At 36.0% G+C, this 27609-nt stretch overlaps 1 protein-coding gene across 4 annotated transcripts in view; it reads right to left on the bottom strand.

Annotated features, from left to right (window-relative positions):
* LOC136979441 (extracellular matrix organizing protein FRAS1-like) overlaps positions 1 to 27609 on the bottom strand; it is a 522959-nt gene that overhangs the window by 465340 nt on the left and 30010 nt on the right. For all 4 annotated transcript variants that reach the window (XM_067275439.1, XM_067275436.1, XM_067275435.1 and 1 more), the window contains exons 6-8: positions 18786 to 18919; positions 7912 to 7995; positions 1345 to 1449 (exon numbers count right to left, since the gene is read on the bottom strand). In XM_067275439.1, coding sequence (XP_067131540.1) covers positions 1345 to 1449; positions 7912 to 7995; positions 18786 to 18919 — 323 coding nt within the window. The remainder of the gene's footprint in view (positions 1 to 1344; positions 1450 to 7911; positions 7996 to 18785; positions 18920 to 27609) is intronic.

The following is a 27609-nucleotide window of genomic DNA, read 5'->3' as shown; positions in this document are numbered from 1 at the left end:
GTTCATCTCTGGATAAATAGGCTCAATTTCTTGTCGTCAGAGTGTTCAGATCTGTATCAGAGAAATCACCAGAAGCTAGATGTTATAAGACATCTGTGAAGGAACTATCTGCACTATTTTGTCTATGAAAATTACTAAGTTCAATGAACTTCTCAAAAGAATCAAATGCGAATGTAATGTAATGTCCCAACAAAGTCCCTACCTTGTTGAGACATTACATTGTAAAAAACACTCAAGGAGAGAGAAGTATCTTTAACAGGAGGAAGCTGATGAAAATCACCAAAGAAATAGACAAAGAATCCACCAAACGGCTCATCTTTCTTGGGGTTTATCTCCCTCAATCTTCTCTCGGTCATGTAAAGTATCTTGCACCAATCATTGACATTTCATTGATGATGATGAATTTGAGCGACTTCATCTCAATCTGGAATCTCTGTGCAGCTTTTCCGTTTAGAGATTAAAATTTCATACTAACGATAGGAAGACGAAGGAGAGAATGGATCATAAAGCCATCAATATTGATCACTGCTGCTCCATGTTTTAAAAAGAAAACTTTTTTAAACTTATTATTCTATAAAGATTCTTTATATTTGTTGTGTATCCAGTTAGCGATAACATTTACCTTTCAAAATTACCATTTTAATGCTTGTCACATTTTCCAACCACTAGATGACGCTTCTACACCTGTGTGCAGGAAGCGACTAACACTTGACTTCGTGCATTCCTTGTCAACAAAATAACTCTGGAACGAGTTGTCCGATCTCGATGAAATTTTCTCGGACGACTCATCATCACAAGGACGAACTGATTAAAATTTCAACTCTCAAAATGATCCATACTGAAGAAAAACCCCTATCTGCAGTTCTACAAAAACGGATCATTTTTGAAAGTCGAAATTGTAACCAGTTCGTCCTCGAGTGACGACGAGTCGTCCAAGAAAATTTCATCAAGATCTGACAACTCATTCCAGAGTTATTTTGTCGACAAGGAATGCACGAAGTCAAGCATTAGTCGTCACTACGTTCCGACAATCAAATAGGTCAACAAACTTGCATTTTCAATTTGCAGACTATGTGGTTTATAATTCCTAAAGGAAAGGCTACCTTACCATGAAGTTTGTTTCTGCAAAACAAAAGTTGCAGAAACAAACTTTTCAACATCACAATAATTACTAAATAAAAATTAACATTTTTCAAAATATTTAGATAATTACTCAAACAAAAGCATTATTATTTAAATCACATGGTCATAATTATGCATAGATGAGTAAAGTAAATTTATAGCAGTAAAAAATATATTTCAATTATTAATTGAAAATTTTTTAAATTACTCTTTTTGTCTTACATTTTTGCAAGGAAGATTTGGAGGACATTCTTGAATATGACAAACAATGTGACCTACTTGGCAAACACAAGCAGTGCAAGGATCTTGGTTCCATATTTCACCATCCTGTCAAAATATAAAAAGGCAAAAGTAGTTAAATTTTTTAGGTAGAATCTTAAGCATATATTTCAGATTCAATAACCAAATTTCTCCATCATAACACATTTTTATTTTTCTTAGCTGTTATATATATATATATATATATATATGTGTGTGTAACAGAGGCAAAGTATACAATATCAATCAGTCATTTTTTGACTGATTGCATACTTTTGACTTGCGGTACCTTAAAATGTTGACAAATGCAAAATAAAACAGGGAGAGTTAGAGTTCAGTATGTACGGACATTAGTGTATGTGGGGGAGTACAATTTTGTTTATCCACTTTGAAGCTTAACTCCTGTCTCTTTTGTTAAAAATTTCAAAAATTTGTAGGAAAGTTTGTGTATGAGGAATTGATGCTATTAAATTCAAGTGATTAAGATTAAGGGCTGGAAGATGGACAGGGTCGTGTATTACATCTTGCATAGGGTCAGACTTAATAAAGATTTTACTTACCATTAAGATTTACAACTTTTTATAAAATTCATTTCTAACCTTCAAATTAAGCTTCTACTATTTTACAATAATTATGAAATTTTATTAAAAATACTTTTTATATAAACAGATGGTGCCGCACGTAATGTTAAATGTCGTTGTCAAGAAAGTTATGCAACTCATTGCTAAATTTTTTCATAATTTTATTAAAATATTCTATCTAGACCTATTTGTGATAAAAATAGCCATAAAGTAGGTTGATTTATAGTAATATGGGTAAAATGCATACAAGGTCTGATCAAAAAGTTTCAACCTTATTTTTTTTTGGTTCTGTAAATGTATCTCTCTTTAATCCAAATTAAAAATTAATTTCGGTAGACTATCCACACAGCTTTTAAGGTAGGTACTTCTTTTATTGTTTCATATGCATTTCGGGCTTATCTAAAATCACTAAGCCCCTCCTCAGTGTAATACAAAGGAGGTGTTAATTAAAAAAGCAGTGACACCTTTGTATTGCACTGAGGAGGGGCTTAGTGATTTACATAAGCCGAAATGCATATGAAACAATAAAAGAAGTACCTAACCTAAAAGTTGTGTGGATAGTCTACCAAAATTAATTTTTAATCCAGATTAAGGAGACATACATTTACAGAACAGAAAAAAAACAGCTACCATAATTGATATTTGAAACTTTTTTTTTCTTTGGGGAGTATTTGCAAGCTGGAGAAAAGTCTATTTTGCCATGATTTGGACCCTATTGCATGTGTTTAAACGTTGGCAAGTCCATCATATCCTGCAGTCACTGTCAGACAGCCATGATAGTTGCATGTTTATGCTGTTATCATCACATTAGTGATTAAATAAAAATGGAGGATCCTGATGAAACCTGATTTCATGATGGTTATAACACTAGATGAGATCTGGGTATGAGCCTGAAACAATCATCCCAGTGAAAAATGCCATGGTTTCCATAGCCCAAGAAAGCATAGTGATCACTCAGTAATGGGAAGGTCATGTTCACCATTTTTTTTTTTACCACCAGGACATAGTTCATCATGAGTATGCACCTCATGGACAAACTGTGACATAGGAACTCTACCTGACTGTTTTTATCACCTATGAGGTGCTAACTGCAAGAGATGACAGATTTGGCAGTCTGGTTACTGATTCATTCATCATGACAATACTCCAGTCCATGGATTGTATCTATCCAGACATTCCTTGAAAAACATGGTATTGCACAGGTTCATCAGCCTTTTTACTCTGCAAACAGGGCTCTGGTTAGGTTTTAACTCTTTCCCAAAAACTCAAGATTTTAGGATGCAAAGGCAATCAGAACTAATATGATGAAGCACAATGTAGATCCCAATAAATGAGTTAAAAATGCTTCCAACAATGGAAACTTCAATGGGAGACGTGTGTGAACTCAGATGCAGAGTTGTGTTTAAATCAAATAAATATATACTGTAGGTGTTTTTTCTTGACCTCAGGTTGGATATTTTTTCATCAGACATTATATTAAAATTATTCATATTTATTTCAATTAATATATTTATTAATTTGTACAATTTACAATGAAACCTCGCTTAACGAGCATAATTTGTTCCAGAATCTTACTAAGAATGCAAAACACTCGTTATGCCTAACAATTTTTCCCATATAAATTAATGTAAAATACAATAATGCATTCCACACAAAAAAAATACTCAAATACTTTATGTATAATATTTATTCAAATAAAATTATACAATATACATTGTTAAGGAGCACGAATCATCATTGTGGCGGCCGAATAATTATAACCTGGCGCTGCGTACGAAAAATCCAGGCGGCACTTTATCGAGAATATAAAAACTCCTGCCGGCCACCCGCCACAGCTTTTTCCCGCTCTTTTCTGGCTCGTTCACTTCTCTGCGGATGACTTGTACCGTTCTATCCTAAATCTTGTAGCCGAGATCTCTTTACTAGACAAGTGTAACGGGTATTGTAGATTATTGTAAATAAATCCATTTGGAAAGAAACCTGGCTTTGGATATTTCGAATCTTAATGAACATTTAAGTGGTGATACTAGACTGCCACAATCATCATATATTTTCTTCTAGCACGGAATGAACCAACCCGAAATGTAAATTCGATTTTCAGGAAAAAAAAAACCAAAACACAGATAATATGTCTAATAAGCACGCCAAAGGATATGACAAATTCTTTGGCTATAATTAAATATAATATAATTAAAGGATATAATTAAATATTAGAAATGAACTAATTTGACTAGACGTAGACAGTAATGCTGCCATCTCATATTAAAAATTTAATAATTATAAATAATTTTTAATTTAGACATTTCTGGAATTAGTCATTAAATTTAATATGAGATGATAGCATAACTGCCTACCTCTGGGTCAAATTAAACAATTTCTAATATTTAATTATTTCCTCTACATCGCCCAAGAATTTGGTGTATCGTTTGGTGTGTTCATTATATAATGGGCTATGGTGGTTGATGTTTATATGTAATGTGTGTAAACACAAGTTTGGAAAAATGTGTGATCACAAGCGACACGAAGATACTAGCAGAACGAGTACTAAACATAGACTGATGGAAGATGCACACAATCCCTTCTCGTTACACAAAATGTCACTCATTAGGAGTGTCATTTTTTACAAATTTGTTTGTTTGTAATGCAAAATACTCATTAAGCAAGGTTCCACTGTACTTGTTTCTTTGCAAATAGGATAACAGAATCATAGACTGACACTGGAATAAAAAGGCAAAATCTTGCACCAGGACATAAAAATATGCAGCACAAAGTCTTAGTAGCCAAAAAAAAGAAAAAAGAGCTCTCTCCTTCACATATTACATTAGGCATAATTATATAATTTATAAAAACTCTTCCCAAATAATGATAAATGCTTTAAGTATCTATTTGATAAATTTCATTTCCTGTTTGCAACCAAATTAAAAGGAAATCATATTTGACGGCCACAAATAAATAAGCTGATGAAAAATTCTAAATTTGAGAACACCATGACTAGCAAAGAAAGAAAAAGCATGGGTAGAATTTAAGATCAACATAAAAGGTTTTTTGAAAAATCAAACATTGCAATTATGGTTATATTGCAAAAGATATTCTTCAAAAGCTTTAAAAATTAGAATGTCAAATGAGTGTCAAGCTACATTTTCTGCATAATCATTTAGGCATTTTCTCAGCTAATCCAAATTGTCAAAATACTAGATTAATATGTAGATAAATCACCAACATCAATAACTAATAACTTACACAAACCTCAGTACCTACTCCAACACTCCATTTACTAATCACAAGAAGACTTTCTACCCCATTAGGGGCCTTTGTCAAGTAGTATGGCTGATCCAGCTAACCCAACATATACAGAATAAATTAAAAATAAAAAGTGTTCTAAAGGAATGTTCCACTGACAGAGTGACATGAATATTTCAACTAAACATTTCCATATGAATTTTCAAACATGAAAATAAAAAGTGATCTACAAGAATGCTCCATCAATGAAGTGACATAAATTTAAACTCACTTTAAATTTAAAGTTCCATCAGGAATAACTGTAAAGTTTCATCATACAGTGTAGGAGATGTGCCTTATCAAAGTCCACTTGCATGTGGCATGTTATCTGATGTAGAAGCTGTGAACATGTTGGAGAGCTGTCTTAAGGCTGTACTGGTGCTCTTTAATCCTTGTGTGCAGGCTTTAGCAATGGCACCTATATATTCATATAAACTATATAGTATTTCGATTTGAGACCAGAGGATACAAACGCTCGGCAAGTGTTTTCTCTCTACGGAGTCTTTTTCGTTTCTACGGACTGGGAAAACGATACGGTTTCTATTAAAAACAATTCTGTTTTTACTACATAGGGCTATCTCCTTATAAATGGAACATATGGCCCTGTCTTATGTGATTACTACACATGATGTATTGTCAGGTTGTGCATGATCAGCCTGTTGATTATGGCAGTGTTCACTAACGCTTTTATTAATATTTCTGCAGCAATATTTCTTATCTGATATGTACAACTGCATGCACGATTTCTTCTTTGGTCTGGATGAGCCACAATTATTTCACCGAATCGATTGTTGTTTTGTCTCAGGTTCACCATAAATCCACGTTTGGTCTCCCGTAATCACTCTTTTCTGTTGCAGCCTTGCCAAGTTTGAAACAAAATTTCACTCACACACACACACTTCTTTCAAAGAAATCATTTTACAAAGAAATGAAAATCACAAATTGACAAGAACACAGATCTACTCAAGATAGCACAAAAAAACCCATACATGACAAGCAATTATTTATTGTGACATAGTCATAATGCCAGGCTGCAATTTTTAATTATATTTTTCATTTATTTAATTTAAAATACATGCTCTCCATCTCAAATTAGTAGTGGCTTGCCCCTGTACATAATACTTTTCCTTTAACAATAGTGTCTGCCGGTCATCTTTTAACCGCTTTAGGGGAAAAATGTTTGGAAGTCATGTTATTTCAATTCAATTTTCATCAGAAGTTTCTATACAGTTAATTAGGGTTTCCTGCCTCTAAGGTTTCCATATCTAATCTTGACTTTCTTCTAAATCCCTTCTCGAGATTAAGAAAAGACAGACGAACGGACGACAGTGGCAATTTACAAATCTACAATTTTTTCATATTGCAGCCCAATAAGGACACAAAATTTGGCAAAAAGCTAAATAACGATATTTATTACACATCCTAGTTCACACGACGTGGCCGATCGTAGTGCCACGTCACCGGTCCCAGATCTTTTTGACTGCATCTCGTATTTCTGTTTACTTTTAAATTTTAACATTTTTAAGAAAATACTATTCCTTACTTAACCATTTTCGTTCAGTGGAGCACCCAAAGTGGGGCAAAGGGACACGGCACCTTTTAAAAAAACAGAAAGAAAAATATTTTTGGACAGTTTTTAATTAAAAAATTTATTTTCTCTTTATATTGTGTTATGTCTTCTATTTCTACACTACTTATGAATTAGCAGTCATATAAAATAGAAATTTTATTGAATTCATATTAAAAATTTTTAATCCGTTCAATTTGCTCCCCGAGATTAAATCCCGAGCGCACCATCGTTTTGGTTTAAATAATTTTTATATTTAAATGAAATAAAATATTTACAAACGTGAGGCAGGTAATAGTAAGAGCTTATCACTTGCGTTACTATTATCTGCCTCACATTTGTAGATATTTTATTTCATTTAATGATACCAAGGGCTAAAAGCAATTTCTGTAATAATTTTTATATATTACTCTTATTAAATTTTAATTCCTGAAGAATAAGGAATTTCAGGAATGTTTTATATTAAATTTTAATTAATCTAGTAAATTGAGATTTTATTTAAAATTATCATCTATTCAGTGAAGCTTGTGACAGCTTCAAAACATAAGTAAGTATTCAATTAGAAAAATGCTTATCCCACCATAAAACTAAAGTCAAAATAATAAGAGTCAACAGAGTCTTATTATTAACATAAAACTACAGTAGTAGTGATAAAAGTTAAATTTATTAATTATTTAAATGGAAATCTAAATGGATTAAATGGAAGTATTTCAAATCTAAATGCAAAAAATACCTTTATATTTTCTTTTATTATATATACCATGTCTTATTTTTGTTTTAATTCTTCATAAATTTTATACATTTTGTAAATTTTTACAACTCTTATTCTCTAGTTTTTAACAATTTCCGTGTATTATTTTTTACCAATATTTTAAGCATAAAGTATTTATTGCATTTTTGTTATTTGTTTTTTCTGCTTTTGTAGGGCATATGAATTGTTTTTTGGGGAATAGTAATTACATGGTTTATATATCAATACCTTATTACATAGATGTAAATAAATAAATAAATAAATCTCATTTGAAGAGAATTTTATATCAAAGTAAAAGCATGATAGTTACATAAACATGAATATATTAAGTAACGTAAAAAATAAATTATTACTTTACGAATACTTATTCCGTCGTCGCAATGCTTATTTACACAAATGGGACAACACTCGCTCGGTAAAAATTCTAAACTTTGTTCCTAATTGAAAAAGAAAAGAATTTATACAATTTATAGATGGAACAGATTTGATCCTTTTAACATTTAGTTATTTAATTTTATATAATAATATAATATTAATTTAAATGTTACTAAGATTAAATGTAATTTAATATTACCGTATATTGTACAAGTTTAAGATTGTGGCATTATATGTCGGAGTAATGATTAGTAGGAAAAACTGTCTATAACATTATAACTTATCCATTAAAATCTGTTTTACAGTTATTAAGTTTACAAATTAAATATATGAATAAAACATGTGAATTGAAGTCATTACGTACAGATTATCAAGTTCCACAACCTGTAGTGTATTATGCTTCTTGGGTTTATTTCGTATAACCCCGGTTTATTGTACAATTCATTGTACAAACCCCAGTCATTTCCAGTCATTTTTATTTTTATTTCGTACAAAATTGTACATTTTCCCGACCGCGCAACGAGCATTGTACAAACCCCACTTCGTGTAACAAAATAACTGTAAGATGGTAACTGTATGTTACCGAAAGTGCTCGTGAACTTATTTTTATATTTTAACAATTCGCCGTGGTAACCACAATGAATTGTTAAAATATTTGTGTGTGTGTGTGTGTGTGTGTGTGTGTGTACTGACTTCAATTTACCTGTAAACACACAGCTTGTCCTACGACCCTATCCAAAATTTATTCCAAAATGGAGCTGTAATATCAAAGAAAAAATCCCACCCACTTTATTTGGTGCAAGTAAAATACACCAGGAGAATGTCAGATGTACTGTACCATCTACCACAAAATTTTATTCTTCTTTCCAATAGAGTTTACAAGTACAAGAAGAATCAACTTACAACTTACAACTATTGATATCTAACAAAGTCAAACATGTAATTTGTAAACTAGATTTTCTTGCTAGAGCGTAAGATTTATTTGACCTATTTTGAAACCGTGTCGTCTTCTAATTGTTCTTTACTTCACAACCGGGTGCATAGGTAGGCACCGGGCATCTTTAACACCACTCTTTATTCAGGAATATCTTACACACCAATACGCATTTCGAGCACGCGCCCCTCTTATGTCGGCTACGTCGTAAAATACGAACGTGTATTTTCCACATTACAAAATATTATATAATGGTAAATTAAATAGTACCTTTTTCTTTAAGACATTTTGTAAAGAGGTGTTAACTAACGTACATCTTTGTTTAAAGATGTACATTAAAGATGTTTTAAGATATACTTTAAAAAGAAGAGAACAGAAGCAAAGAAAGAATATAACATTGGATAAGAAAATCAGAGGTGGTGTTAAAGATGCCCAGTGTCTACCTATGCACCCAGTTGTGAAGTAAAGAATACAAAATTTTCTTGTTACAATTACGTTCCATCTACTTTGCCACAGATCCTTCCTCTACTTTGCTTAGCAAGGCTAGAAGGGTAATCTCCCAACACTAATTATACAACCACACTTTTCATCCAAAGATTGGTTATCTGAAATGCTTTCGGGTCACCATCAAACTTTCAATCCTTTTTTTAAAAATATCAAAAGTTTGGCGGTGACCCGAGGCAGACAATATAAATCAAGTCGTTTTAGACTCGATTTATATTCATCAGATAACCAATCTTTGGCCGGAAATGTGTGCCTGTTGTATAACCAAGTGTTTAAATATACATTCCAACTTTATGAAATGATCTTTGGGTTATCTCCCTTCCAGCCACATAGCATGCTTCTAGTCCAGTGGAGATGGAAAATTTTCCAAGGCAGACATCTCGATCAAAGACGGGAGTTTCAATCTCTTTTAAAATCATCCGCCGGAGATTATTTTTCAAGGCAAAACTCACAAGGACGACCGGCCATTTAAATTATCAATTAAAAAAATAACACATCCTGCATATTTTTTAGAGAAAGTTCTAGAAACCCCTTTTCTTCACTCCTCTCCACTTTGCCTTACATAGTCACTTTGTCATTGGAAGCTAAGATTCCAAGCCCAATATTGCCATTTGTACGTATTCGTACGTATAAGCTACATAAATAACAATGTAATCTCGTTATACGTTTTAGTTCCTACTTTCAACGATACAAAGCTTGCCAACACACTACTAATCAAAAATGATTTCAATGTCCAAAAAGTTCTACACACAAGACAGGCCTTGAATTTAAATATCAAAAACAATTTCTATTTTTCAATAACTGCTATCTCTTAAACCAAAAAGGACTCACCTTTTTCTGTCATTTTAGAAAAGTTAATAATACAAAAGAAAAAACCGTAACACCTTCCTTACTTCCTAGTCCAGCCCTTTTCCCATCTCGTACCGGTACCTCGGGTAAATAAACGACTTACTTTTAGCACGGGAGAGTTCTCCGGACGAACGAAAACAATTTGCGGATTCCCTTTCCACCATCTACCCTACCGTCGAGTTCACTATCAAACAAGAGGACGAAGCACGATTCTTTTTCCGAGTTTAAAGTTTAATCTTTTTATACTTACACTTTTGTTTTGCGTATATTGCAAATTCAACGGTTTCCCTAGTTAGTCCGAACAATTCCTCTCGGCCGGGTATTTTATTTAGAAAAAGGGGTTAACGGCCGCACACGCGGGTATAGCCGTAAGGAAGGAGGAGGGAAGAGAGCGGGAAGAGAGCGGATAGGAGCGGGGTAAAAACGGAAAGCGGTAGAAAGAGCGTAGCGGAGAGGGAAAATAGAGACGAACGATACGGATCGGAGGTGGAAGAACAAAGTTCTACGACCAACACACCCGGTTTCGCATATAGAAATAGAATGGGTTACAGAGTAGCCGGTTCGAGAGCAGACGATTACGAGGACGATTTTAAGGCCGTACAAAACAAAGATTAAGCACGGTTATTTGAAGAAAACGAGACTCGTCCAATCAAGAGGGACTAACACGAGAAGTTCCTCAATGGCGTACAAACGAATCGCAACCGAAACCGGCAACCGGGCGAAAAGGCGAGCTCCCATCTGCCGATCTCGGACAAAGGCCCGCCGTAGCCCGATGGCCGGACATACAGAAATGTTACGACGTCGACATTAATCCGTGCCGAGCAGGGCCGGATTTACATAAGGGCATTTGGGGCCTGTGCCCAGGGCCCCCACAAAATAGGGACCTCCACAAAACTAAAAAAAATTATGTTTAAACATAATTTTTTTTCTATTACCGCGACAGCTTAGTGTGGCCTAATCACGAAAGCAACAAGCAGAGAAAACCAAACCCGGGAAAAAACCTATGAAACATCGGAAAATTTCGGGAAAAAATTTCACATAGGTATTTTTCAGTTAAATTAAAATAATTAGTTTTACACAATAAAATATGTGTATGTTTACAATAACCTTATTTTTAAATGAAATTTACAACTTCCTAGTTCAAATCTAATTGAAAGTACAGTATTTTGTGTAAATTTTCTAAATCATCAAATTTGCCTACTCTTAAAGGGGGACCCCCGCCGAATTTGTGCCCAGGGCCCCTGGATTGGTAAATCCGGCCCTGGTGCCGAGAACATAATATTTCCACCCACATAATCGACAACGGCGAAGGAATTAATACAAGTCATTACCGACGCCGGTTACTCCCAACGAATTTCTTCCCGTAGGAATAACAAACGAACTAATTCGTTTCCAGACTCTAAACAATGCCCATTTCGATAAACTTATAACAACAAACACACATAATTTAAGTTTAAAATAACACGATTAAATGCCGTAAATAATAAATAAATACGAAAACAATAAATAAAATACATACCGTAAATTAACACGAAAACTGCATTTATTGTTGAAACATCTGAAACGACCTTCCCCTCGGACCCTCTTGCCGCCATTACTAAACGAAGGTCGAACGGAAAGTTTTTGCATATTTTTAACGGCCGTCGTTAACGTGGATTTGTTATTTAATTATAACACTTGTGAAATATAATACTTATTTTAAACTTTTTACTTTATACTTTGTTCGAATAAAATCAAGTTGAACCGCCTGGGGATAAAACGTATAGGCCTATCCGGCATATGCTTTCATTTCAGAAATGCCGTACAAACAGTGAATAAATCTGTAATGTGTACGAGGAAGATGCTCCTTAACTTCGAACGTGTGAAATGTGCTTTGAAAAGTTTCCTTCGCGAAATTTCGAACCGAAGGATACAATTACAGTAGAACATCGATTATCCGACCCCCGATCAACCGTCACATCGGTTAACCGACCGCTTTCTAGTCGGCAAATTCAAATGTCCGCTAGTGATGTGCAACTACAATACTTGGCTATGTCTTGGCTACTTTAATACTATTTTTGTTAAATTTTTGCGTGTTTTAGATGGAATCCCTGCCTCGACCATGAAAGGGAAGCCAGTATTTAAACCAGGGTTAATTTTCTATTTTTCTTTATTTTTGTATTTATTTTGTGCAAAATAAAGAAATAATTTTTAACGATACAATAGCAACGATTATTTTTTTTTTTTTTTTAATTTTGTTAGGCTTAACATAGATGAACTTTCAACGCGATGTAGGTTTTTTTTAACTCTTTCCTCCCTGTGGGCACTAAGAGGGCCTTTTTTTTAGTAGGCCCATTATGGGTTCGGCCAGGCCAACAATGGAGCGACCGGGTGGTGAGGGACGGGGCCCGACATATCCGAACGGACCACCCCCAAAAAATTCCTGGGGATTTCTCGACCCAGTTCGGATTCGAACCCGGGTCCCCAGAGCAGCAGGCTGTCACCTTGACCGCTCGGCCATCCGGACTCACCCGATGTAGGTTAATAGCGATATACTAATATACTAATTACATGGGATATATTGTACTAATATACTATACTATTAATGTATTTTTTCATACTTTTCGGCTATTCGTTTTTTCAGTTATCCGACCAACCCCAGTCCCAATTGAGTCGGATAATCGATGCTCTACCGTATTTATTTGTTTCGTTAGTTACGGCATCGCAACAACTGTTCGACAGAAACTAAAATTTTTGCACGCTCAACAAGCGTATGATTTGGCGGACAATTCTTATTTACAGTCAAAGTTCTATATAACGAAGTGGCTAAAACCCGATAAAACTCGCTATAGGCAAATGGCCAAGATTATCCAAGCATCGGTTCATCGTCCCAACAACGGTGTTGATATGTTGAATAGTTTAATTAGCGAAGCAGTTTCGAAATCCCTAGTTGATAGTGTCTGTCGTTAGTGTCAACATCCCTAGCTGATAGCGTGATAGTGTCAAAAGGAGGTTTCCGAGTAGGTCGGCTCTCTCATTGATAGCAAAGTCAACAAAATATTGGACACTGCAAAAAACACTATTCCGACTAGCTTGCCGACCTCCTCCTACGTTAGTGTTGCTGCTAGGGCTAACACGACAAACACCAAAATTATCCAGAAAACAGTCCAGTGATGGCGCACGCGCGGTTCTCGTTCTTCCAAAAGAAATCATTAATATCACTCAGGACGAAATAAGGCAAATACTCAGTACGGACGTAGAACCTAGTCAGTTAGGAATCTCAGTTAAAGCACTCAAGAAAATTAGAAATAACCGAGTGTGAGATCTGGAAATCCCCCTGAACGTAAAATTATAATAATTGTTCCCTATATTGAATTGAGAATTTTCCTATTATAAACATCCTCGCTAGAAAAAGTCCTGGCCGAGAAAATATGCGTCCCCGGCCGTATAACTGTCAACTATCCATTGTTCTTACGCTGAGTACAGATCATCTTGCAACTTAAGTTTATAGTTAGCGCCCGAATTCGCCATATTGTTTCCAATCCCGGGAACGCCTGTGACCTAATCACATTCACGTGACCAACTTTCCCAGCAGAAAACTATATAAGAGGCTTTCTCCCCCCGAGGAGAGAGTCAATCATCGACCTAGATCGCGTCACGATCTAGTCCATCTTGTCCTTGTGCCTAACGAAAAATTTTACTTTGTGCCTCTAGAGTTACCGACTCTTGCCCTTTAAAGGAAGTACCGAGCCTTGTGACCAACGGAATATTTGAAATACGAATGTTCTAAGAGGTATGGAACCCATCTATGTGAGCTCTCTCTCTCTTTTAGCGTGGTAGGGATATATAGCTTTTTATATATGTCATCCCTTTAATGTCAGATTTTTGTAACGAATTTTTTTTTCATTAAATCGTTGTTATCCTGTTACATGGTGTCTTGTTTGCTCGAATATTCGCTTATCGCCTTACCACGACTCCACCTTCCCTCCTACACTCGACCGGATGAAAAGTAGTCCCGTCCCTACGGGATCCCTACCGACAAATAAGCCATCTCTGACTCGTGGGCAAGTCCTTCCGACTTGTTAGCCGAAATTAGACAAAGGTCTGACCTCGTCGTTCCTCCTCGGTACCCACAGGAGTTTGCATTCAGTTAAATACAAAGGCTGATTTTTTTTTTAACTCTTTCCGCCCTGTGGGCACTAAGAGGGCCTCTTTCAGAAGGCCCATTATGGGTTCGGCCAGGCCCACAATGGGGCGACCGGGTGTTGAGGGACGGGACCCGACATATCCGAACGGACCACCCCCGAAAAATTCCTGGGGATTATTCGACCCGTTCGGATTCGATCCGGGGTCCCCCAGAGCGGTAGTCTGCCACCTTTACCGCTCGGCCATCCGGCCTTACAAAGGCTGATAGCGACAAAATGGTGGCTGTCATAAACTCAGTAAAAACATTAACGGAGAGGTTCGAAATCGGAGACTCGGCAGCCAAACAACCTAAGGTTATTCCGTTAAATTCTGTTAAATGGAGTTCCTCTATGAAGGCGCTGGTGACAGCGCCTTCGTAGAGGAACTCCACATCTAGAGCACTGCAATAAATACTACACCATTAAATACTACTGCTATTCGTTTATAATGCCAAATAAAATGTGTGTGTGGACAATTAGCGATAAGTTCAACATTAGATCGTAAACTTGTAATTCGGCGAGAGGAGCAAAAAAATAGGTAAAGAACACCATTAAATTATATTAAATGAACAAATAATAAACAATTTTACATATCCTTGGCTTAAGAGATTTTTGTTTATAAAATCTTTTTCTGTAAAATGGTCAAAACACACGACATAGTTTCTATTTAAATATTCTGGCCCTTTTGTTTTCAAAATCTCGTCTACATCGGTCCTTCCGCTCTTAGTAACCCACCGAATGCATCTAAAAATCAATATAAACACACATGTTGAATGATAACAATATTTTAAAGGAGGAATGTTGATATAAATGAAAACAATCGAATTGCTTATTAATTTACTTACACACTTACACTAGTTTGTTTTCGGGGAATCTTGCGATCCTTTAGCATCTCGTAATTAAAACGGCCAAACATAGCGCAAATAACAGCTCTTCCGGCCATTCTAATTATTGCGAGATATAATAGGTTCAAAACATTCTGTTAATACCCAAAAAGGTCTCCTTATACACGCGGTACAAATGAAGTGAAGTGTACTTATCTCTTCGAACCACTAGATGGTGGGCAGAAGCTTATCGCCAGTTTCCACTATTGTGGTATAAACTATTTCCTCGATTTAAGGAAGCCACGTGGGGGCGGATTACGCCACGGTTTTAAAAGCCGACCACCCGGGCCGCGTTTTGCCAAGGGTTTACAGATGCATACCCGAAATCGAAGCAAAATTCCAACTCGATCCAGAGGGAGTGATCGACTTTAACCATCGACGGTCCTTACATAGGCCCATTAAAACAATTCGTTATACAGAAATTTAACTTGGCTATTTAGAAGCAACTGTTCATATATGTTGGCCGAAAGAGCAGTGTAAAATGCAAAAATTTATACGGAGGAATTCGCTAAATAGAAGTTTGACTGTATTTATTTATTTATTTTATAAATATTGTTAAATTATATATAAATACGAATATGTTTAATACTTACGAGTTACGAATTATTTCCAACTATTTTTATAATTAATTAATACCTGGCTAGAATGCTCGTTAACTTCCGCGACAAGACCTTATCTCGCCGAGAATTGTTTATTATCCGTAACGAACGTTTTCAATTTTTATAAATGGACTAAGGAAAATTAGGAAAGAACCGTGGCAGGTTTTCGGCACGGGCGTAAACGTAGATGTTACGACGAAACCGAGCAGAGAATCTCGAGTTTTAAATTGCTACAGGGCAAACATAATAGAAGTAGAAACTTCCCGTCCGGCTTTCTCATTTTTAACGAGAAAGTCGTTTCTGCAGCCTTCGACGTTGCTCGAGTGTACTTCACGGGGTCTCGGTCATTCTTATTCTTTTACATCTAGAATTTACCTGACCAATTTCACTCTCGCGCTTCTCCCGAGCATTTTTTGACAAAATAGCCAGTCTTTTTAATTCCGCGTTGATAAAACAAAGATGAAAAATAAGTAACCTGTACTTTTCGTCCAAGCGTAACCAAAATTTCATCTGGATTGGACGAAAATCGCAGCAGTTAGAAGGAATTCATTCACACGCACACACAACGGCTTTTATATTAGTAAGCTAATATCAATACTTAAGTGGCATCGCATACAATTATAATAGGAATTAATCAATTTAAAATAAAAAGTTTGTTTTGAATTTCGTGTCTTTTTTTGTTGTTGTTTTAATGTACGTAACATGTTTAATATATTTCTTAATTACAAAATCGTTCTATTAACTAGTTTAATTCGTTCCCACGACGAACTACCAGTGTTCCGGGAACGGAACCGCTTGGCCACCGGTGGGCCTCCGGAGGATACAAACGTTCGGGGCGCCCAAAGACTGTCGACGAAAAAAATTGCAGGAAGAAGTTATTAGAAATCGACAAATAAGACAATATATATAAGCGAACACACTAAAACACCGAAAACACGGTAGGGTACAAGAAGAGACGACTTGGACACGCAATAGATGGCGTTTATGCCACGAACGCATATTTTTAATGCACACTTCGAACTTAGAAGTATCGTTCGAACTCCGGAGCGAATTTCTGTCAAATTTAGCATTCGGACTCCGAAGCGTTCCAAGTACAGATACTTGGAACGGCTTCGGAGCTGCCACTGTACTCGAATCAAAGGGCATTGCCCTCTCTCTTTCCTGTTTCCACTAGTACAATAAGAGACAGACGAGAGCATCTGGACATAACAATTTCTTACTTGGACAATATATTTTTAGCAATTGCACGTTTGTGATTGTTCATACAATTACGCTCTCTTACCACTCCACAACCTACGAAGATTACTTTGTAACGACAGAGAGTCGTATACAAAATGTGGCATTGAACAGGCCGTGTACAAAGTTTTCCTCAAACACAGCACCTCGGGCATTTTAATACAGTATGCGGGGTGATCATTAGAATGTTATTTCGTCCGAAAGAACATCAAACAGACATATTATAGCGCAAGCAAACCATCAAACTTGCTAGGTCAGTCTCGAATGCCTCCTTCGAACACCCTTGGGCCGAAACTCGGCTAATTTGTTACGGGAGATCCTATACATTTTGAACAATCAAATGTGTAACAGCCCTACACTCGTATTGCCCGAGCATCGACTGTCTTATCTTCTTACGGCTACCTTCCCTATTTCCGATTTTAATTTTTAAATTTATCCCAATATTTTGCATTTAAATATTTTAAATCTTATTCACTTTTGACATAAATATTTCATATTTTCGTTTCAAATATTTGTAATCTATGTACCATTTACGTATATTATGTGTAACACAGGTTATATCATAATATACACGAATATTACTATTAATCGTTATATTTTAAAAGTTTTTGTTCTATTCCAATATTTATAAATTTTGTTTTCTCATTTTATGTTCAATTTGTTCGAGGATGATAAACTCTTATATCAACGAAAGTGCTCGCACATTTTGTTCATTTATATGTTTTGCTTATTTATTAAAATCGACTTTAATATCATTGAAAGAGTTTTTCCTACTAATCATTATTATTAGATTACATTGCAAACTTAATGCTAATACTTAGTAAATACCATATTTTATGGCATATAAGATGCACTCCCATTTCAGCACAGAATCTTTGAGAGCAAGTAAATTAAAGCCATTCTGCACTTTTTGCATTCGGATCCAAAATTTCTTGTGGTGTAATTTGAACTTATCTCGTCTACAAGTACTTTATCAATTAGCTATACACCAAACAAACCGTTGTTTGATTACTTTATCAATTAATTATACTGGAGTTATGGATGCAGCAATTAGGTCTTACGCGTCAGAAATAATAATGTTTATTATTTCTGACGCGTAAGACCTAATTGCTGCATCCATAACTCCAGTATAATTAATTGATAAAGTACTAGTGGACGAGATAAGTTTAAATTAACTTAAGACACAAAGGCATATTAATTAAACTTTTTGCAGTGTATTCTGGCTTTAAAAAGTAAATTTAGAATGCAACTTTTATTTATCGGGTGAAAAAACAAGTTAAAATAAGTCATTTACAATTAAATTTTACCTTTATAATATTCAATATAAATACATGCTAAAGCTGATTGGACGTAGGAAATAATAATACAGTATTGTTTTCTGTAGTTATGCTTTGACTTTGATCTGGTATAGTACTAGGCACTAGTAAATACGCTGCGCAGCAAACACTTCAACAACACTATAATAGTATGTTTACTTCCTTTACCTAGTCACCTAACATTTTAATTACTGTAGCTAGATAAAGATTGTCTGTAGCCTACCAAACGTCATATAGGAAATTCATCAACCTACGAGCGACAACTTTAAAATACACAGCAATTTTTCCAGCGCATTCTTGGACAAAACTTGCATCTTATGCGGCATAAAATACGGTAGAGTATTTTTAACATAATTAAACTAATAACCTCTTTACACACAGTTGCCGGACATTCGGCTATAAAACAAATTACAACCCCTTCTCGGCACTGACATTTGGAGCAGTTTGTTGTCGACCAGATTTCTCCATTTTCGTACAATATATTATCATAAATACAGCTTTCTATAAATAATAACATAAAATTTATATTATATAAAATAGTTAACAATTTATATAATAGAATATTGCTCGAAAATATACATTATTTTAAGACATTAACATTTTCATATATAGGCCTATTATACTAGCAGATGAGCCCGGCGTGGCTCGGAAAAAAGTAACGATAGCGAAGATTAAGATTATTAGACTATAGCCGATTTTACCCGTTTTTACCGGGTGCGAGAATTAGGTTACCCTTCCCAGATTAATCGGAGAATTTTTAGATGGGTCTGAAAATCTGTTCGATTTCCCGCAAAAAACCGAATCTAAAATAGTACAGTAAAATCCAAAATCAGGATAATCCTTAACCCTCTTCCTCTCCCCCGCGGGGAGGGAGAAATTTCGGCAAATCCCTTCTTTGTGTTCATTCTCGTGACGTACAGTACCCTAATTGCGTATCAAATTTCAACTTTCCACCCCCAACCGTTTGGGTTCTGGGCTTATTATTATTGTTATTATCAACCCATCTCGATTATATTATAAGATGTGAGAACCCGGACTAGTGTAAATTCGACGATTTCAATCTAATTGTTTTGGTCAAAAAAATATAAAAGGGGAGAAGTATTCCATTTCACAAATGTAGTCAAGGAACTTCGTAAGACTTTCCCACGGACAGCACTTCGTCTGGGAGTGACACGGATTCCGAAAATCTACTCATCGAGGGAAATGGAAAGAAATCCCAGATTGGAACAACAGTCAAAAGTGGGCATTAGAGTGGCACGGGGAAGACCCGAATGAAAGGCAAGAGGACCAGTTGTCGATATAGTTTTTATTGAAGCAGATGCATTCGCGTCTTCGTGACCCCTTTTCAGTCCTTAGACTTTACGAAGGGATCAGGAATACATAACACAGAATAATACATATAATATTTTAACAAAATATTTTAAAACTATTATATGTATTATTCCGTATTACGTATTCCCGGTCTACTTCGTTTTGTAAAGTCTGACTGAAGACGGGTCATTAAGACCTCCTTCGACAAAAACTATATCGACAACTGCTCGTGTGACGTGTTACCGAAAAAAGCCAATAGCTTTTAATTCTTTAAAGTCTACAAAACCAGTAACGGAAACCTAATTAAATTTTTACAGCGTTTATTACAGGGTATATTCTAAGCAAAATTCATCACTACCCGAAAAAACTATATATATATAACACCCAATAACCCCATAAGTTACAATGTATATTTCAAATCCCATAACTCGGAGGACAGCGAATAGACTCGTTGCTGCGATGATGTTAAAATTAAATAAGCTGCATAATTCTATAAATTTTTTTTAAAGATTTAAATAGAAAATTAAAAAGGTGTTTTTTATTATCAACGAATAAATAAAAAATATAATTTTGACTAAACCACGATATTCCGAATAATAACGTTTCACACACATATTCATTTATCAAATGATCTATCGTATGTAAGAGTGGTAACACGGTGCACTTGGAATGTTTTCTGACACACGCTCGCATTAATCAGACGGCGCAAATATTAGCGCGGACGCATCGTCCCGTTAAGCGGACAAAATCTTCCGCGTCATACGTCAAAGGATTACAATTTTGTCAGTGTACAGTGCTCGACCAACGTGTTACGACTATAATTGAAATTACTGTAGATACAGAGCTACGGAGAAGAAGGAGACTTTATCGAACTGGTTAAAGAAAGCTTCGGAAACAGAGCAAACATCGAAATCGTATGGTAAAGTGCCAGTCGTGCTAAATCACGGACAAGAATCGGGCAAATTCGCTCTCTCCCGTCTACGCGTAGCTGCGAGACACGACCTCTATTCGCTCGACGGTGTTGCCGTTATATGGAGATTATACTAGGTATTTCAAAATATTTAAAGTTATTCAACATTTATAACGCATCAATTGTAATTGTAAATTTTACTCCTAAAAATTTAATGACTGTAAAATGCGCATATATTTTTATTTACAGACAAATGCGTTGACAGAGAAACTTAAACGACAGTGAGTGATCGGTTAACGAACAATTCGGCCTACGAACAAATCGGATAACGAACATTTTCGCGAAAGATTTTTTATGTTCGGACAACAAACACGAGAAGAAGCGACGTAAAATAACGAATACCGATCGGTCTTCTCTCGTTTTCGGGCAACAATTCGAAACTTTTCGGAGTGCGGGAGACGTCGACACCGACGCTCAACCCGATGTATACCGATCGGAGAGTATTCCTCCGAACTTTGAAACTCTCTCTCGTAATTCCAGCCTTTTATTTTTCTGACAGAAACAGATTTTTTATAGTATTCGCGAGACTGTCGGACGGACACTCGTTAAGTTTTGCGTGGGTTTTTATTTTCGAAAGGTGAGAGTATAATAGCAAAGGAAGAGAGCGGGTAGATATCCGAAGTTGCCGGGCACCGTGGCTTAAACAGGCGTACAGTAGCCGCGGCTCAATCTTATCTAAGAAAGATACGGTGTAATCGAGAAGACTCGAGCAGCTAAAAAAGTAACAAAAATCACATCCGAGAAATAAAGAACTTGGAAGAGCTCGTAATAGAAGTCGAAACTGATGCGACGACAGAAGAACGCCAAGAAGTCTCGAACGAAGAACACCGAGAAACTCGGAGAGTTATATTTTATTCCGAAAAAGAGGATTAATGCCGATATCCGCCATTAAAGACCTTTCGAAGAAGTGGGAGGCAGTCGGAACAACAATCATCCAAATGGCGTCCAAACCATAACGAGGTTAATAGGCTCGGAGATCTCTACAACGACGACGCTATCGATTACTACCGAAAAATCCCGAAGAAGGGAGAAAAGCGATCGACATTAGACAGATTCTATAACCCCCCACAAACGGAAAACACGCGACTAATAAAAATGCAAGACTGCGTATATACGTAGTTTTATTATTACATATAAGTAAACGTAGTAGGAAAGTATATATATTTTTATTTTGGGAGTCTCCAGAACGAATTAATCGGATTCCCATAAAAACCTACGGTAAATCGATAATCGGTTGACGAACAGTCCCGGAACGGATTACGTTCGTTAACCGATCACCCACCGTATACCGAACGATTCGATCGACCGAAAAGAAAATAATACGGACAAAATAGATACAGAAGAAAACGAAAAACATCAATTAAAAGTAAACACAACGGAGCGAAAGCGCTTGGAATATTTTCATTCCAACAGTCGACGTTACGTAAAATGTGTCACCGGCTACGAGTTTCCGCAAATCGTACAATTTTATTCTCACAATAAAAGGAATCCTCCAATCGCTTTTTCTGCCGGAACCGGAGGGAGACGATCATTTAACGGTACGACGCACGAAGAACGCGACAAAGCATTAAAACAGTCTAAATTCTTCGGAAAACTCCAACGGGCCAAGGGATGGGTAAAGCAAATCTTACTTTAGCTAATCGTATCGGGAAATTAACGATTAATGTTTACGGAATCGCAAAAAACTCACGATATTCGCCACGTTTTTCCATCTTTGACGGTGGCGAGTAAAACGGCAGAAAAAAGTTCAGTTTCGACAATTTTTATTTTTCCGAAAGAGATCAATTTCAATACACGCGTGTATTGAAATTGATGGTAACTCAGATAATATAAATTTCTTGTTTACGAAAAAAACATACGTATAAATTTCTGTCAAAAATCCATTCTTATCGCAGTTCTATCGCTAAAGTCGTATAAACATCGAGAGAACCGCGCTGCCGACGACGACGACATCGCCGATAATAAATGTTAATAATTGCTAACTGACGTCTTACGCTCTTTAAATAAGTTATTTATAATTTAAATTACTAAATATAAATTAATTTACGATGATTTACGAAAAATAAGCAAAAGTTTGATTTTATTTAAAATGTAATATCGAGTACACCCGCTCGAGGGCTAAGCGAATAATTCGCTTTAATTACCTAGTGCGAACGAGTAGTTAATCTCGTTTTCGACCATGCGACTTAACTTAATTCCGCTTAAATCTTAATCCCGCTTAAAATGTACGGTGCGAATAGGATATAACGCCTAAATAGGGGCCAGTTTTCCTTAAATAGACCTCCCGGGAGCCATCTCCCTAGGCAGATCGGTCGAGCGTCGCGTTGCCGTAACTTAACAAACAACCCAGTGCGGAGTTAAGAAAAATATCCGAAGAGAAAAATTTAAAATTAGTGACATTCCCAAAATTTTTTTCAAATTCGCTAAAGATTTAATAAATGCAATTTTACAATCGTGGCAAGTGATTGTAACGTATTTCAACCGATCGAATGAACGAGAAGCGAAAGGATATTACAAAGGATTGATAGAGAAAAATACTCTAATTAGTTAACAATACTTTAAAAACGTCAGACAGATCGTTATTCAAGTATGGACAGAGTTCCTATACTTATATATTTATTAAAATATGCCTTCGTCGGATAAATGCGATCCGAGACCCGCTGTATCGAATTGGATCGCTGCAAAAAATCGTAGAGAAAACAGTTGCCCAAAGGCTAAGGAACAAAACTGGTACAAAGGTATATTTGATTTTCCTGATATAGAATCGATGGAACGAAGGAAAAAAATAGTCAATGCGCTGCTTTTGAATTTAATTTTAAAATGCGTGAGGCAAAAATAATAAAACAAGTAATTTTAATGTAATTTTGTTTCAATAAATCTGTATTTTCATATTCGAATATGAAAACAATACAGATTTATTGAAACAAAATTACAGTTAATAAGAATGCGAGGAGGTTTTCGTCAACAATCAAATTTAAATTTCTTAAAATTTAGTTTAGGTAATTAATTTTACTACAATCGAAATTCGCATTCGTCACTACCTTTTCCGTCGCAACTACCGCTTAGAATATACCCCGTTTCATTAATATAATGCTCGGCCATCACGAATAATGACTAAAATGGCTGCGCAGCCTAATAATTATTAATTAATTTATTAAATTGACCAGACATTACGAATAAAACTACATTTGCTTTGGGCAATTTGATTTTCAAAAAATTTTCACTTTTACTTTTCCAGCTATTATATATGTATGCATTATGTAATAAGGGAAAGTATTGGAATCGAGTCAAATTCGACCTCCGAGTTTTTTGCAGATCCCCACGTTTTGAGATCCCTAAACCCAAAAAACAGTAAAAAAAACGGCAAAAACCATTCCGTGGATACGTATGTATGTGTGTTTGTTAGCGTCTATTTCGCTTAATATCTCGGGGTAAAGGTTAAGAAACGAAATTTGTCGTGGTGGCTTGTATACGAGAAGCATCGATGCTATTAAACTTTGGTATATAAAGTTAGAGGGAGGAATTAAATGGATGTCGTGTGTCATATCTGGAGAAAAGTAGGACTTAATTTCATTCGTTATTCGTTATTAATACAGTAGAGAGTCGTGTTATCCGAACTTCGGTTATCCGAACGTTTTCCAGTCGGACTGTGTCGTGCCGAATCGAACGTTTTTGATACTAGATTTACTTCTAAAGTATAATTTTCATGTTTTTATATTCTTCAATACATTTATTTTGTTTGTACAAAATAAAGAAATAATTTTTAACGATACGATAGCCTCGATTATTATTATAAAAATTTTCGTTAGGCTTAAAATCGACGAAAATTCGACACGAAGCGACACGCAACTGAGAAAAATTTGAACATCGGATAGGTTAATATATTTCTTCGTACATAATCGGTTATCCGAACAAATCCCTTATCCGAACAACCCCAGTCCCCGATTGATTCGGATTAACGACTCTTTACTGTATTTACTTTTATTATTATTTTTTTACATAAAACTCATCCCTACCCTCCAAATTATGCTTTTTGCTATTTTAGAGTAATTAAAAATATAAAAACTTTTTATAACAAAAATTCATAACATATGGCGCCACAAGCAAGTATATTTATTGACAAGACTATGTCTTGTTTATAAAATCGTACTGCCTGCTGTCTTATCAGCTTAGAGGTACGAAGGAGTACGGGAGTACTCCTTCGTACCTCTAAGCTGTCGTGTCAGGAGTTGAAATTTGGCACAGAGTATTAGGTGCACAAATCATGCGCGCATTTTTTTATGCGCGCATGATTTGGGCACCTCGTAAGTAGTCGGGAGACCGAGAACCGAGACAAAATAAAATACAAAATGGCAACACTACAAACAGGCAGTAGTGCGAAATTTGCACACGCGTTGCTGGTTGGAAAGTTCGAAAAGCGAATGTTGCTAAATCGAATTTTGACAAACGAATCTTTGAAAAAACCCATTTACCTGTCACGTGTTATTCCCCACATATTTCTGGTCGCCACGCGCTAACCTCGACCGTTCGACCGCAGATATCTCGTTTAGTCATCGGAACTTTTTGAAACTAGATGGCTCCTCGTTATAATTTTATATTAAAACTAACTTCCGAAATAGAATTATTTTTTCTTTCTATATTTATTAATATATATATATTTCGTTTGTGCAAAACAAAAAAATAATTGTCAACGATACAATAGCCACTATTATTTTTTTCAAACACGGGAAATTTTCGCATCGACAAAAATTCATCCCGGGGCTTCACGCAACGGAGAGAAATTTCGACATTGGATAGGTTAATTTCAGCGAAAATGCACGGTGGATGACTTCGTGGTGGTGGCCGTGGCCGGCGAAGTTCGAACGATCGTGCTCGAAACCAGCGATACCAAAGATGACCGGAGAAGGAGGACGAGACCCGCCCGAGCGTCGAAGCGATCCCGCTTTGTGGTGAGTATTATCCCAAATACGGCCTTGCCGGTTTACTTGTTTTGTTTAATAATATAAAAGTTACTTTTTCTAATAAAAACTCATAAGAGCCGGGAAAGTTACGCAGCTCGTTGCTGGATTTTCTCATTAAGAATTACTGTATTTACTTTTTGCGAATGATTTTATAGTATTTTAAAAACAACATGTAATTTTTTAAAATTTTTATTAACTGTATTGAATAAACTAATTTTGACAAAATTATAATTCAATCGGAAGATCAATTTAAAGGAAACTTCTGGAATATCATTTTTGGATATAAAGTTTATTTATTGGAGCAATTAAGATTTTGATGACATTCGGAATTAAATTTTGTTCTTTGTGATATTTACGTCTGTAACCAATTTTGTAGCGGTATCGACTATAGCCTGGGTCTCTCTAGGAATCGGTACCTTATTTTAACTCTTTCCGCCCTACGTGCACTAAGATGTTCTATTTTAGCAAGCCCAGTATGGATTCGGCCAGGCGAGGACCGGGGCGCGACGTACTCATTCGGATTCGATCCCAGGTCTCCAGAGCAGTAGGCTGCCACCTTGACCGCTCGGCCATCCAACCGAGAGGTCAAGGTGGCAAGGCCAAAATGTTCAGAAATGACATTTCTGAACATTTTGTAAGCGAAATTTCTGTACCTAGCACCTCTCCAGCAGAAATGAACTTTTCTTTATAAACAGTAAATTCATTTCTGGAATATAACACGTTCAATATTCCGTGTTTGATACCAAATTTGGTTAATGTTACTTTAGGATCCAAAATGGCGGCGGAGGGGATTTTTCCCTACTTCGGACACTGCGACGGGGAAAAATTTTTCCCTAGAGTCGAGACGTCGACGACGTGGGGATTTTTTCCCCGTTCGGTTTCTACCCTGCGTTCGACGTTGCCGAGTATCCTGTAACCTCGAAACGGAGACGGTAGTGTGTAAATTTGCGACGGTAGAGGGAACCTTTTCGTGACGTCGTGCGAGAGTAAAATCGGCGGGAAATTCGTAGGGGTGTTACGCACGAATATGCAAATGTATGATCTGCAACGTGATTTCTCTTCATTTCTGGGCACTTGTATGCAAATCGACTAGTTTCCTGTTGGAATCGTTTACTGCTGTGTTGCGACGAATTGCGTATTGGATTAATTGCTGTGTTTTTTTTCGTAATGATATTTCATTAGCACACAAATTGCTATCGGTGAATATTTATTATTATTAATTCCTCCAGTATTAGTAAGTATTGTTATTTCTTTTATTACAATTTAATCCTAAAAGTTAGAGAACCAAGTAATCAGAAATTAAGGAAAGACCGTGTTTTTTTCCTCTCCTTACCTCCCCGCGTTTAGTTTATTGCCAATTGTTCGATAATGACTAGTTTTGCCGATTTGAGTTGCAACGACGAATTTTGGTCGAGATGCACTTCCCGTGATTTCTAAAAGTAAATGGAAGACGACTTTTCGGAGCTAGGTTTGCCTCCCCGTATCGATAACGCATCGAATTTTGCTGTAAAATTAAGCATACAGCCGACCGAGTCCGTTTGCATTCATTGCGATGAAGATAAGAAATGCTTCATATGCCAGGTGAACGACAGATCAGAAAACACTGTGAATTGGATCGTTTGTAAATACGTGAATTCCGGCAGTACGATAATAACGGACGAATGGAAAGGATATATGCACATTGACGACTTAGAAGGAGTAGCGGTCGAACATAGAACAGTCAACCATTCGAAAAATTTCGTCGACCCCCAAAGAGGAGATCATACTCAGAATATCGAACAATCGAAAAGTGAGTAAAAACTCCTCTTTTGTTGTTTTTTTTATTGTTTATTTTGGTTAAAAAATCCGCGGAGTCTGCAGAGAAAATCAAGATGGCGGCCGGAATCGCGGCCATCTTGAATCGAGGGAAAAATTTTTTCCCCATCGCAGTCTCCAACGTAGGGAAAAAT

Source organism: Centruroides vittatus, unplaced genomic scaffold, assembly GCF_030686945.1.
Source record: "Centruroides vittatus isolate TY-2023 unplaced genomic scaffold, ASM3068694v2 contig_620, whole genome shotgun sequence".
NCBI classification, from domain to species: Eukaryota; Metazoa; Arthropoda; class Arachnida; order Scorpiones; family Buthidae; genus Centruroides; species Centruroides vittatus.
The sequence above is the reverse complement of the archived record's forward strand: the minus strand, read 5'-3'. Positions and strand labels throughout refer to the sequence as shown.